The following is a 14836-nucleotide window of genomic DNA, read 5'->3' as shown; positions in this document are numbered from 1 at the left end:
GAAAGTCTTTTCCATAGAAATACAGGGATGCGGCCTTCACTGCATACAAATTGTTGCGGCAGCAGCGCAACACAACCGGAAGGCCGCCTGCCACAGGAGATAAATAAACAATTACTGATTTTTATCAACGGCAGTCTGCTTTAAACGCACAAATCTCTTCACCAAATTGTTAGTAATATTCGTGAGAAATGTGGTAACTGAAAAACTAAAAATAAAACATCGTTGCGAAATTAATAGAAAATAAACACTCTGTATTCCCACGGTTACTATGGCATGTCGCTAATGAGAGGACCGGTTGCTATAATACTTGAATCCCACCACTGCATACAGCGATACAGTAGCAATATCCTTCAAACTTTTACGAAATGAGAAAAAGAGGAAAAGTTCGCGTTTATATACACAGACGTTGCCCTCGAAAATGAAAAACTATAGAAATTATAACAGAAATGTAATAAAGCGGAACAAATGACAAGTGACGCGTGAAACAGAAAAAGGGCCAGAAAAGAAAGTCGCACGGCAGCAACAAGGATCCGCTTCAGTTGTTGGGCGCTTTTTACGCCCAATTGAGCGTGTTGTGTTGGGCGTATGAGCTATTTTGTTGCACCTTGCGCTTTGGGCGTGTTTTGGAAATTCAAAAGTTTGATTGTTAGTTCATTAATTATGTGACAAAACGCTGTCTCAGCCTTATTGCAAATACTACAACCTCCCTACGCAAAGAAATATGACGTCATAATCTTATTGCAATGACGACTGTGATGAAACTAATGAAATTTACCGGTCTTGTGTCCTGCTCACGGACTTAGTTTTCAGTTGAAGTGTTTCTTGTTAGATGAGTGCAGCCAACAATAGGTATGAAATGACGATTGGAGTACGTAATTGATAAGTGTAAACTTCATTAACATTGGGCGCATTTGGGCGTTTTGTTTTTGCAGAAATTGGCGCTTTTGGGGCGTGTTGAAACAAAAAATTGGAGCTTTTGGTAAAAAAAATCTGGCAACAGTGATCCGGTTTCACGCAGTTTGTAGGCTATATATGTGTGATATATTTCTACACTGTACTTGCAATACAAAGCTACACCTGCTAATCCAAGAATGGCCGAACAACAAACAGGAGGAGAAAACTCACAAAACATTGTTGCCGAGGTAAGCTTGTTGTTCTTGAATATTGAGATTTGCTGCACTGGTGGTAGGGGTTGGAGAAAATCATTTGTGAGTGACAGTTTTTGTTTACACGCAACAAAACGCATGTTGGCACTATTTTATTCGGGGCACATCAAATCCCCACGAATATCACACCACGTGAACGAATAACGCCACGCATAAAATTGAACAAAGTAAGAAGAGAACGCAACGAATAAGGGAAAGGGCTTGACGATACACAGCGACTCCTGGCGGCAGCCAGTCCCTCGCGGGTATCGCACTAGTTGGCGCAAATACCTAGTAGGCACACGAGAAAAACACAAGAAGAAAAACGCAAAACACATAAAAATAATCGCATGGGGAGCTATCGACCCCTAGTGGTTGATTTAACATGGTGTAACTGACCACGTGTTGGCGCAGCTAAATGGCGGGCGAAGACAGTAGACACGAATGACAACAGAAAGGAAAAAGGGGCGTATCGGACTCTGCACCGACCCCTAGTGGTTAGCCTGGCGTGGTGTTACTGACCACGTGTATGCGCAATTTAATGACGAGCGAAAAAAGGTGAACGCAGATAATAACACAAAAAAGAAAAAAAAAGGACTTACGGGAATCCGTATCGACCCCTAGTGTTTAGTTTGTGATGGGGTTTATGACCACTCGCGGCGTAATTAACTGACGAGCGTGGAATAACGAGTGCGAGTACAAAAATATAGGCACAATGGCGCGCGCTTACCAAAGTAGGTAGCGTCATCTAGTGGTAAATTTTTGGATATTTTCTAGTCCACGAGTGGGCGGTAGTGTACGGAGGAAAAAAAGCTAAATCGCGTGGCCAAGTTTAAGAATTTATGTTCCGCGACTGGGCGCTTTTATGGGGTGTCGGTATGCGTGATGTTAAGCGTGTTTACGACATCGGCCAGGATTTCCTCGAGAAAGGGGTTGTCCCTATTTCGCTGGATAGATAGTTTTAAGCGTAAAGAGGATTTGCAGGATGTTACTAAGTGGCGGGGTATGTCGTTGATGGGGCGTGTGTCATGTTTAATTCTGTTGCGTGTTTTCCAGATAGTGTGTGTTAGTGCGGTGTTTAACAGTGCTCCTAATGTTTTCGTGTAAGGTGTTGTGTTGTGAAGTTGTGGAAATGTGATGTGTAAAGGGGTGTCGAAAGGACAGGTGTTTAGGTCAGATAAAGTTCGAAAGACGTCGCGAATTAAGGTGAGCAGAGGTTAAATGGAAGGACAGTTGTGGAATAGGTGAGTAAAAGTTTCAAAGGAGAATTTGCACAGGTAGCAGTGGGGTTGTTGATCCAAAGGGAGGTATGATTTTTGACAATTTAACGGAAGAATTTTATGTGTTAGCCGAAAATTAAAGGTTTTGAGATAATTGGAAAGATGGGATGGTGAATTTGGGGCCAGTCGTTGAAGGGATGTGGTGTGTTGGTTTCATCGATGATCCGGAGATAGAGGGGTTTGAGTTTTTTGGTCATGAGCTCAGTTTCGGTGAGTTTGAAAGATTTGAGAAGATTAAGAATATGAAGATAGTGCGGAGAAGGTGTTGAAGCGTGTGGAAGAAAGTTTCTAGAACGAAGGTTTAAAAGTTTGCTAAGGGGAAGTCCAATGTTGTATTCTATAAAGGAAAGTTGTGGAGAAGTTGGGGATTCCAAAAGGCGGTGATTGTAATATTGTTTTATAGGAGAGAGAAGTGATAGGTCAGCGTAGAGGGGAATGTTTGCCGCGCCGTAACCGCCATGGTCACGACGGGCTGCCAGGATGTTAATTGGCAAGGTGGGCCGACGACGAACTTTACCACTATGCCGTCGATCCGTTCTCGTTGCTGGGGAGATAAAGGGTAAGTTTTACCAAGGTATGAAATTTGGGGCAAAATTAAAGTTTTTGAGAGGATGCATTCAGAATCAAAGGTAAGAAACGGGTTGCTGATAGATTTGGCGCGGGATTGCAAAGAGGTAATTGTTTTGAAAAAATTTACTAAATAAAATTTTAATAATCAATGAGGCCGAGGGCTTTGGTGAGGGAGTGCCGATGCGCCACCACTAGGGTGATGTCATCGGCGTAAGGGATTGCCTTGGGTGTGTTGCGGCATGGCACTAGGGTTGAGTCGATAGAAGAGTGATTTTGAAGGGCAACGAGGAGCGGATCTAGGGCAATCAGGAAGAGGTTCAGACTAAGGGGGTCAAGTGGGAAAGCGTTTAAGAGTTAACTGAAGGAGTAGCCAAGAAAATGAAACAGAATCGAAGACTTTTTGAAAATCGAGGGAAATGAAGTCAGTGTCCCAATTGAATGAGGAAGCGTGATGGTGGAGATCGCCTAGGGGAGAAGTTGCGTCAGTGGTGGAAGAGCCGGGGGTAGCGAATTGATTTGAAGAGAGAATTTCGGGAATGAAGGGTTTGAGTCTGAGATTTAGAAGCTTGTGAAGAATTTTAAGGTCCGTATTTAGAAGAGAGATTGGCCGGTAATTATTTAGAAGAGTGGGGTCATTTTTTTTGAAGATAAGAGTAAGATGTCCAAGGTTGTATTCTGAAGGGGTGTAGGAATTAAAATATGAGAAGTTAAGAGCTTGGGTGAGGTCGGTCCCGATGAGGTCCCGGTACAGCGAGTAAAACTCGCTGCTGTGACCGTCGGGGCCGGGGGGTTTGCCGAAGGGAAAGAGGGAAAGAGTTTTTCTAATTTCATGTTGCGTGATGGGATTTGATAAGGTTTCAGTGTGTTGGCCCGGAATTAATTTAAGGGGAATTTTAGCGAATAAATTAGAGGGGTCGGGTATTGGAAGGTTTTGATTAGAATATAAAGTTTCGAAGAATTGCCGAGTGTGAGAAAGAAGTTCCTTGGGGGTAGAGAGAGGGAGGCCGTGGTCGTCTTGTAGTTCGAAGATGGGATTGTGAATGCGTGAGGGTAGTAATTCGGAGTAGAGTAATTTATCGGTAATGTTTTTAAAATGGGAGTCGGAGGAAAGAGATTTTAGAATAGAGTCACGGGATTTAGAAAGGTAGAGAGAATTTAGGGATTTTTTAATAAATTGAAAGGAGCGAAAGTTTTCAGAAGAGGGATTGTCGTTGAGAGTTTGGCGGGCGGTGTCGAGTTGTTGATGTAGGGTGTAGGTTTCTTCTCGGGATTGTTTAGCCAAACGTTTCGAATGTGTTTTTATCAGGGATTGAAATTTAAATTTAAGTGTCAGCCAGAAATCCATGGGGTTAGAGTGTAAAGGAGCGAGAGTTTGCCAAAAAGGGTAGAAGCGATGAAAGTCGAGACGGAAAAGAGGGTCGTTGAGAGTTTTAGTATTATTTTTCCATGTGCCACGGCCTCTGGGTGGAGAAGAGATAAGGTTAAGAGAGACCGAAACTGAGTCATGGTCCGAATAGGGACAAGGAGTAAAAAGATGATTATTGAGAGTTAATGAAAGGGAGAGGTAAATTCGATCTATTCTAGACTGAGAGTTTGGGGCGCGGCGGGAAAATTGACGGAGATTTGGATGTAGAAGCCGAAAAGAATCCTGTAAATTAAAAGTAGTAATTTTATAAGGTTATAGCTGGGTTGTCGATTGGGTAGTGATGGTTATCTGTCTAAGGTAGGGTCGGTTACACAATTAAAATCTCCAGTAAAAACAATTGGGTGGGTAGAAGAGATGTAGGGGTAGAGAGAGTCGAAGAATTTGTTATTGAATATGTAATTTTTTGTGCCGGAGGGTGCGTATATATTAACTAAGTGAAAGGTGTGGATCAGGGTTGATATATCGGCCGCAATAATGCGACCGTCAGAGTCAGAAGTTGAATTAAGAATTCGGAGGCTGGAGGAGTTTAGAAGAACTGCGACACCCCCGTAGGCAGAGCCTTTTAGAGGTGCCGAGTTTAAGAGGATGGGGCCGTGGGTCCATTCGGACTTCCACGCTCTTATCAGTGGCGCCAGGTGTAACATCTGGTACATGCAGGTGCACAGATGGTGTGACCTCAGCGGTCGCTTGCATATTTTGGTCCGGCGCAATATCAGCTGTCGGACCTGTTGTAGCGTTAGCCTCTGATGTCTTCTTATCTTTGGCTGGCACATTCGGCTCCTTATCGCCGGCACTATTCTTTTCGGCTGCCTGCTTGCGCTCCACCGCTTGCCTCGCAAAGCTTGGGAAGTCGCTTTTCTGGTGGCCCATTTCCAAACAAAATTCGCATTTTTTTGGCTGGCCGTTGTATTTTATCTCGACCACGTTCTTGCCAAGTCGAACCCGCTTTGGGATCGGGTTCTCTTTCAGCACAGACCCTTTCATTATAATAATTCGCTTGCCTCCGTAGAGGCCGCAATCGTCATTGGTTTTCCACCCTCTTAGTGTTGGGGCGTACTTGGCAAAATATGCGAGGAGCGCTTGCATTGGTATACGCGGGGGGACCTTGGTAAGTGTTACACATTCTTCATCTTCACATCTCGCGGTTGCGTAAACCGGCTTTCCGGTCGCGCGAAGTGCCATGGAGAATTCACGCGCCTTATCCTTGGTGGGGCAGTAAAACTTTATTCTGCCGTTAGAGAACTGCAACAGACCTTCTAGGAAGGTGCGCCAACGAATGTTATGTTGCCGCAGCAACGTTAAGATTTCGGGACGCTTCATCCCGGGATTGAAACGGGCGTCCACTTCCAAATTCTCGTCCGTAAGTGACAAAAGACATACCCTGGCCGCTTGCCGCCTAACCTCTACTATACAAAACGCTATAGTGGCCATAAAAAGGGCCGGGCTGGCTAAACAAGCGACCTCAAGAATCTCCTCCAAACACATTCACAGCTGACAATTACGTTTCAAAAGAAGTTCCAAAAATAAACTGGTAAATCCTTCCGATAACTGCTTTGAACACTTGCAAATGATTAAATAGAGAAAATAGCTCGTCGAAACAGTAGGTAACTCACGTATGATGCTTGCCTTAGTCAAATAGAATACGTAACAAAACGCATGTTGGCAGCTTAGAGCCGTATTGGATTTCAGAAAATTTCAACGACCATGCTGTCTTTTTGGACAATTAATATTTGTGTGTTTGGTAATTTTTGCTGGTTTCATTCCAGAATCTGCACCAACATATTGGTGACGTACATCACCATGAACACCTTCATCAGACTGTGGAACAACATCTGCATCAGACTGTGGAGCAACATCACTATCAGACTGTGGAGCAACATCACCATCAGACTGTGGAACAACATCACCATCAGACTGTGGAGCAACATCACCATCAGACTGTGGAGCAACATCACCATCAGACAGTGGAAGAACATCTGCATCAAACTGTGGAAGAACATCATCATCACGCACATTATCATGAATCAACCATCACAGAATCAGAAGATATACGAGGTATGGGAGATTTACTAGGGAAGTTTGGAATACAAATACTTGTATTCAAGTCGAAACCCAACCGATTTATCATTTGTATTCGACCATTTGGAGATGACAAAATTATTAGCTTAATGCGACTCATGTAACAATATCTGTGTCTTGCCCCAACGACAATATAGAATCTAATTGAACACATTATGTGACTAACACAATTAGACTCTGATAAAATGACGTGGAAATCATTACATTAAAATTGTCACTGCAGATGGTGTTTCACTGAATTCTACATTTTTTAAGGTTGTCAGCAATCTCGCTACCAATGATCAGTTAGGTTGCCATGCATGATGCATTGCTATAGAAATCTGGTGCTATGTCTGGAAATGCAAGTTCATGTAAATGTACATCTTTGGCTTTTATGTAATTTCCGAAATGATCAAACACCCAAAACTCCTTAGCGGAGCATGGCCTGACGCAGTGGTGTGAACTTGGCTGTTTTAACTAAGTTCTGATCCTCTGGGGGTGTTTTGAACGATAACTAATTTGACTCCGTGAACAGAATTCGTTTACGATTTATAATACACGCGTCATATCAATGGGATTAAAAACTTGGTAACCGAGTACTTTAGACAGAGCGACAGAGCAAGAGCAATTAACATATATACCACTGAGATAGAGACTGTGTAAGTTCCTGTTACGGCATGTTTTTGTTTTCACAGCACCGACCTTTGGTTTTAAGGAAAGTCATATTCCGATTGAAATAAGAATGTGTCTGACTTCAGCATTTAAGACGAAACCATGCTGTCCGTGACCCTTTCGCCTGAAAACGTTTTCAGACGCTTTTATGTGTTGTTTTTATGTGGTAATTTGTGTTTGGAGGGAGCTTCACTTCCCTTGTAGAATCATGATGAGAATGCCATCATTTTTGTCTACTTGAACGAATAGTGCACTTCACAGCTTGTCAGAATAATGCATTTAACAGGTTTCGAAAACTGTGCATGCCGAGAAAAATTGATGAAAGAGTTTCGACAGAGATATGAAACCATTCTACACAAGCGCTTATATGTTGCCACTGCAAACATATTGATAATGTGGCATCAAGCCATGAGTTGTTTCAACAATTTGCTCACATATTATAACCTCGTGACATAAAAAATAACCTACGTAACCATTTTACAAACCATTTGAGGACAAGTGTTGAAATACTTTTGTAGCTGTGACAAGCGAATCTGAGCAAAAATACGGGAAGTACAAGTGTTTTGTAAAAACGTTTAAATCAGTTGGTAGGTACGACAGTACAGGGACAGTTATTTCCAATATGGATTACGGTGGATCTAGTGCTGAGTCAAACTGTCAAATGAAGCTACGTTGCCAGTAAGTTACCAAGGCATCTTCACGCCGATCACATGGGCTTAGAAAGTAAGGAATTTTCTTCACGCTTGGTTGGCCAACATGTAAAACAAACACTGTAGCTGTAACGCCAAACGTCTATCTACGATGAAGCTTTATTTGCTGACTGTGGAACGGAAACACTCTCATGTTTCCCATGTTTGCTGAGTGATTATGATTTCGATTGATTTACTTCCCGCTCATATGTTCGCGTCCACTTTTTCTGCCCACTTTCTTCACACTAGGTTTCTCCAGGTCGGATAGTTTAGAACTGGGAACATAACTAATAGAAAACCAAAAGTTTTTGCCGTTCAACGCTGACATAAGTCTTTAATTATTCTGCAGATATTACCATAAAATTAAACCGCCTTTTCAGCACAATTTTATACAACACACGTTACCACGTAGCAACCAGACTTAAAACGCCCAAAACTCTACTTAAAACTGTCCAAAACTGGCTCAAATTCGCCAAAGCAACAGCACATACATACGTTCATTCAACCGCGAAATTGACCCCCATGCATCACTGATTGCTTTGTCAATGACAAGTGGACGTTTTCCGCCGCTAAACTTATTTTGATAGAAATACCAATATGCTTCCTTTAACAAATTTTGTTTTATGTTCCATTAAGTACACTGCAATGTGGGTAAAAATCCAACCAATAAGAGAGTTACAACTCGAAATTTGCCGTTAGCAACTAAATATACTCTGTGATGTTTATCGATGTCATCTGAAATTATGTTTGTACCTACTCCTACGAAGCAAAGTAGTTCCATAAATTGACATAAAATAAGGACTTTCTAAATAAGCATTTGAAATGAAAAAATGATGAAATATAATACGGATGGCTAAAAAACTAAACAGCAGACGAAACTTTTCCTGTTTTTGCCATTGGGATTTTATTATTTTTCTGTGGCATTAGACGTTATCATCATAATATAATTTGACAGATAAACGCTAATCCTCAATTTGCGTTATGGTTATGCAGCATATTGCACTAAAAATAAACCAGCCAAACATAGATACTAGAGCTCACTGTTTCTCAAGAAACCACTGTAACATAGATTTATTATCTGAAAAACCTGTTTAAAATTTGCAGAAGAAAAGTTACAACAGGCAGTTGATGAAATCAAAAAATGTCAGCTTGAAAATCTTGATCCAGATGTTGTCCCTTACAGTGAAGAGTTGCAAAAGGTTGAAATACCAGAGGTTCAACCAACACTGATAGATACTGATATTTACAAAGGAATTCATCCTCAAAATGAGTTTGAGCCATCAACAAGCAAGGGGGACAATGATCGATTTGTTGGTGAACACATCAAATTTCAGCAACTAGTTTCAAGTTTCAAAGAACGCAATCAGCATGGCATATTTCTAGCTTTTCTTGGACCGGCTGGATGCGGCAAAACCACTCTTTCAAAGAGATTATGCAGGCAACTAGAAACAGAAGATCACTTAGTGCTTCATCTTCGGTTCATGTATTTAAACTACGGCGATAGAAAGCTTACTTTGCAGGAGCTTCTGCTGGATAACCAGTTCAACCATGCTTCACAGGAAACACTCAGTTTGGTTTTCCAGTGGATGATAAAGAACCCAGAAAAGTGTGCTTTTATTTTTGATGGATTAGATCAGGCAACCTGGACACTAGAAAACATGGCACCTGCAAAAGAGAATTATGGCACTCCCTTGCCAGTACAACAGCTTGTTGCTAACCTTTGCAACAGGCATTTTTTTCCAAAATCTATGTTGATTTTTACTTCTCGACCCCACTCATTACTATCTATACCATTGGGACTCCGACCTAAGCCAACAATTTATGTCAGTGATCTTTCTCCTGAGGATGCAAAGACACTGTTTGATAGTTACTCAGGTGATAAAGCAAATGAACTGTGGAACAAACTTGAAACTAAATCTCCACAATTGCTTGATTTATGCCGCAATCCAATGCTTTTACAATTTATTGTTTATGCTGGGTTATTCGGTGAGGTACACAGTATTTCCACCATAACTAATGTATTTGATGAAGTTTTGCAACATCTCGATCACTCTGAGCATGCAAAAGGAGAGAAATTAGAAAACCTCAAATTGCCACTTGGCCGAATGGCATATGAAGGCATGGTTCGTAAAACCGTTGTGTTCACACATGATGACCTTCAAAAAGTAGGTTTAGAAGATGTAAAAGTACAGGATGTAGTGTTCAAAATGGCAAAGTTCTCCTGGTTTCCCAGTCGTAGAGTATTTGATGGGAGAGATGTTCTCTTCTACTACCTTCATCAAGTTCTGCAGGAAATGTTTGGTGCATACTACATTTCTATGTTCATGTCAGATGAAGAATTTGATCAAATCGTGGACGATTTGATTAATGAACCCCATTGGGCAATGGTTCGTCGTTTTGTGTGTGGCCTTTTGCTCGGACACAAACCAGGTATGTGCAGCGCATTTGAAAGTTTGCACTTTAATGGCCATAATTTTTATTTTATAATTTTCATTCCAAGCCTCTGGAAGTGGGCATAGTGAAACCAGTTCAGAATCTGATCCTGTCAATAGTGCTGTCAGCGGTATGACAATTTCCAAGATGCATAAAATTCGTCAGTACTATATTCATTTGGTATTTTTGTATTAAAAATGTGTTTCTGTTATCTTTTTTGCTGACAAAACTTTGCCAATTACTTAGCATTGAACTTAAATATAATTGAAAGAAAAAGAAAGATATATGCTATACTATATATTGTGACTCATTGCTTTACAGCTTGCAGAGGAGGTTTGGCTCCAACAAATGTAAAATCTACTTCATCCAAAAAATTAGATGGCGCAACAAATTCCAAGGCCCAACTTTCAAAACAATTGCCGGAAAATGGTGATACATGTTTACAAAGCAGAAACCATGACATAACAACAATTCTTTTATTTTTAAACTGCGCTGTATAACATTTGACAGTGTATTATGTGTTACAGCATGGTTATGCTTGACTTAATAAACTCAGTATTTTTGTTTAGTTTCTTCCAATTCTGCCACAAAAAAACAAACTGTTTTTTTTGCAAGATTTTTTTCAAGACGTTCAAAGAAACATCCAAAACATGCAGGAAAAGGTAAATTTTCAAATTGTTGAGTTTTATTTCCCTGCTTCTTGGTAGTGACTTCACAGCCAAAGTGGGTGTTTCTATTTTGTTGAACTCTCATACCTTAGCTGGAAGAACTATGGTTCCTTATGACCAGGGTTATGAATTCAAACTCCAGTGCTTTTTTATATATTGAGCTGTCAGGAAAAGAAGCTTTACCAGTCTTGGCTGTGATGCGCTGTTACTTGGTGTGCAACATTTTAGTGCTGTAAGCATGCCACAGTAGCTCAATCCATTTGTTGTGTTAATCTAAACAATCATATATTGTTAATAAAAAAAACATGTATGTTAATTCATATTCACACACATTTCATACTCTTTATTGACTGAAATGTCTTGCCAAATTTTGAAAACCTTACATTTTGTTTTGTTTTTGTAACACATACATTTGATGGTATTTATTATATCCTTTGCTTTGCATAAACTTGTGGTTTTGGGCACTTAAATTAATTGTCAAATTGTATGAATATTACAACATTTCACATATGTAAACATTTTAAGAGCCGCAGACAGGGTGTGCATGCACTGTTTCGACCTATGATGTCTCATCAGTGCAGCTGTTGACTGTGGCACTGTGCTAGCTTTTACACTAGCGGGCACACTGATTTCCACTTTGTGGTACCTTTCGATCAACGTTGATTCGTTGTTATCCTATACTGAGTACCAAACAACAGAGACAAAACACCGGTGATTTGGAAAATCAGTGTGCCCGCTAGTGTAAAAGCTAGCACAGTACCACAATCAACAGCTGCACTGATGAGACCTCATAGGCCGAAACAGTGCGTGTACACCCTGTCTTCAGCTTTTGATTATTATGTTTTGAACATTTTGCTGTTGCTGTACTTGAAGCAGTTAGTAAGAATATCTATAGATCTCAATGGATCTAAAATTGCCCTCTTTTTTTAATTTGCTTTGAAATGGACTCCCGGTGTGGCTTAAAGCAGTGGTTAGCCTATAAATACAGCATAGCTGAATTAAATCTCCTTTCCCCAGTAAAGCAGGAGGCACAACTCAAAGAGACATGTATTTTCATAAAGTTAAAACCTGTTAGTAAAGAGCTTAGCTAAACATTGATGTATCCAAAACAGCATACATATTCCCACATTCTATGAATGAAAACCGGTGTGAATGCCACTTTAAAACCACAGGCAGACCAAATATGACATTCGTGTTGTGCATCCCTGCTGTAAAATCTAACTGGCAAACTCCCACAGACAGAGCAGTGGCCTGGAATGCCAAGGTCCAGCTTGGTTGTTGAGCCACTGTAACCTAATTTATTTATTCTCAAAATTATCAAGTAAGGCCTTCGCTTTACGTTAACCCTTATGGTGTACATAAGTGCCAATAATTTGCAGTTATTACCTTGATTGTTTTTTACAGGTGATGGAAGTGATTCCAGTCCAAAAACCTTGCCATCAACCTCTGCCAAGAGTGCTTCCAGTGATCCAGCATCCTCCACACTTAACAATGGAGAACAAAAGCATCATAGTCAGTTACAATAAGAACAATCTTTTCTTATCTTAAAACACAAAAAAAAACTTTGCTGTAACATTTGTAACCAGTAAAGTAATGCAAGGCATTTAGGTGCATAAATCTGGGACCATCTAATTGATGCCAAAGTTAAGATAATGCTATTATTTAACATACTTGTTTTGTTGCACTTGTCTCCATTGAATGGCCCTGCCTGCCTTTCTGACAATTAGTCAGTCTTGCACGGGCTTCTCTAAAACACGCAATCTACGCAATCTACGCAATCTACGCAATCTGCGCAATCTAAACACAGTCTGACTTTTTACCTGCAAACGTGAAGATTGCATAGATTGCGTAGTTTGTGCAGTTGCGTAGATTGCGTGTTTTAGAGAAGCCCGTCATGCACTGATGACGAACACAAATATTTTTACTTCTTTTCAGTTGCTCCCAATCCCACCACAGAAAAACCCAGAGGATTTCTAAAGCTGTTTTTAGATATTTTTCATAAACAACCAAAACATGCAGGACAAGGTTTGCTACTATCCAAAATTTATTATGATGCAATAATGTAGATCCCATGCGCTGGACGAGATGATAAACTTGCGCCAGACAAAAGCACGCTTGCACTTTGAACGATATTTTTCTGCCACTGCATCGTTTTATCATTGTTATGATCTGTCCTAGGAAGGGATCGCCTAAATTGCCTCTGCCTGAAAATGATGCAAATTGATATCAACTGCAAGTGTAATAACTGTGACTGCTTCTTTATTCTCATCTAAACATACGAAATTCATTCTGCTGTAATAATTATAACCAGGAAAGCAATACAAGGCATTTAGGTGTTAAAAGAGATCCTGGTGTTATTTAACATATTTGTTTTGTTGCACTTGTCTCCATTATCAGGCTCTGAACGATTTGCAAAACCATGTTTACAATTTGTTACACAAAGTTGCTTTACGCGAAAAGCTTGCTGTCAAACATTCACATACTTTCCACTGCAAGTTACCATTATATTGGGTAAACGGGCATCGTGGTTTAGAAAGTCTCACATCTCATTACGCATCTAATATACGCAGGTTATATTTGTGGAAAACACACATTGGGAGTTTAAATAATTCTCCCATCCAAATACATGGCTTCTATTTTTGCCGTAAATGTTGATCTTGTTATTTTCAGACAAACGTGCGGAAAAGTTGTTGAAGAAACTTTCGAAATACCTGCGAGAAAAAAGGCCTGATGGATTATATTTAAGTAGATACGAGTTACGAGGTTGGTATTTATTTCCAGTCTGTGTGATGCGTGTTTGTAAACGTAACTGTTGCGTCACAGTAAGTATTGTGACGTCGCAATTCCATTGTTCTTATAGAAGAGAATGGAATAAAAATGTTCAGGTTGAAAGTTTTAAAGGAAGGTCGCATATTTTTTGTCGGATATAAAGTTTATGTTTTCCTTCCAGTAGGTTAATGTTTTTGTATTTGATTAATTTGTTGGATCTTGTCTTGTTTAAATCCGATTAAAATGATTTAATAAAACTTCCGCCATGTTTGTTTCAATAAACTTGTCCCTGTTTCAGATTTCCTCGTAGATTTACAGGAAGTTGTCGGAATGTTTAGAGATGACATCGCCCTCTCTTGTCCTCGGATGTTGATTTTAAGCTTCATCCCACTGAAGATTTCGGATGTTTTCGCTCTCGCGGATTTCCTCCCACGGATTCGAGAACCCGGTTTGAGGCTGGGATTGCAGGAATGCGAACTTAATTCCGAAACTTTAAACATGATCTGTGAAGCGATTATGAAGATGGGACCCAAGGTTGGTTTTCATTATTTTGAGAATAAATATTTGTTTAAATCCATGATATTTTTATAAAACTTACTTTTTTTAATCAAAAGTGAAAACATGGAGTTAATTTTAATCCGGTTTTAAGAAAAAAAATCTGTTTTAAAAAAAGTTTGAAACAATGATTTCCGACCAATTTTTATGTTTTAAATAGTTGGGAAATCTCAACCTGAGTTACAACAAGTTTGAACGAAAAGATGTTGGAAATATTTGTCGGATTCTCCCTAAAGTGGATGCGGGGTTGGAGCTGACTGGATGCGGATTCGATTCCGAATCTATTCGAGTCTTGAGAGAAGAGATTGAAAAACTGGAAATCCCGGTAAGAATTTAGTTTAATTTATATTTGCAATAAAAACATGGTTTCGTTAATTTTGATGAAATTTTTTTGATTTTTTTCAGCCGAGAGTTTCGGGTTTGGATTATCAGTAAATATTCCTTCCTCTCATCCGATGCAGACTCCAGTGGTCCGGATTGAAACAAAACACGCGACTTCCAGAATTATTTGTGTTTTCTTTTGTGGTTTGTTCAAAATAAATGTTTTTTGCTGTAAATAAAATTGCTGCGA

The 14836-nt window shown here is 40.0% G+C and overlaps 1 protein-coding gene and 1 long non-coding RNA gene across 2 annotated transcripts; both read left to right on the top strand.

The window, feature by feature from the left end:
• Positions 1-817: 817 nt before the first annotated feature.
• On the top strand, positions 818-10627 carry LOC145909659 (NACHT, LRR and PYD domains-containing protein 1a allele 5-like). Its single transcript, XM_082997015.1, has 6 exons — positions 818-849; positions 933-1142; positions 6188-6476; positions 8945-10270; positions 10341-10453; positions 10595-10627. Exons 2-6 carry the CDS (start codon positions 1092-1094, stop codon positions 10625-10627), a joined length of 1812 nt encoding a protein of 603 aa, XP_082853141.1. The 5' UTR covers positions 818-849; positions 933-1091.
• LOC145909166 (uncharacterized) lies at positions 10568-13694 on the top strand. Its single transcript, XR_014403113.1, has 5 exons — positions 10568-10702; positions 10843-10935; positions 12346-12453; positions 12877-12966; positions 13612-13694. It is a non-coding gene; the product is annotated as an uncharacterized LOC145909166 (long non-coding RNA).
• The last annotated feature ends 1142 nt before the right edge of the window (positions 13695-14836 follow it).

Source organism: Ascidia mentula, chromosome 7 (assembly GCF_947561715.1).
Source record: "Ascidia mentula chromosome 7, kaAscMent1.1, whole genome shotgun sequence".
Lineage (NCBI taxonomy): Eukaryota > Metazoa > Chordata > Ascidiacea > Phlebobranchia > Ascidiidae > Ascidia > Ascidia mentula.
The sequence above is the reverse complement of the archived record's forward strand: the minus strand, read 5'-3'. Positions and strand labels throughout refer to the sequence as shown.

What these genes read in the sequence shown, in the direction of transcription:
- LOC145909659 (XM_082997015.1), top strand. Translation starts at nt 1,092, where the DNA reads ATGGCCGAACAACAAACAGGAGGAGAAAACTCACAAAACATTGTTGCC. An exon ending in AGAATCAGAAGATATACGAG is followed by an intron (nt 6,477 to 8,944) that starts GTATGGGAGATT and finishes TAAAATTTGCAG; the next exon opens with AAGAAAAGTTACAACAGGCA. An exon ending in TTTGCTCGGACACAAACCAG is followed by an intron (nt 10,271 to 10,340) that starts GTATGTGCAGCG and finishes TTTCATTCCAAG; the next exon opens with CCTCTGGAAGTGGGCATAGT.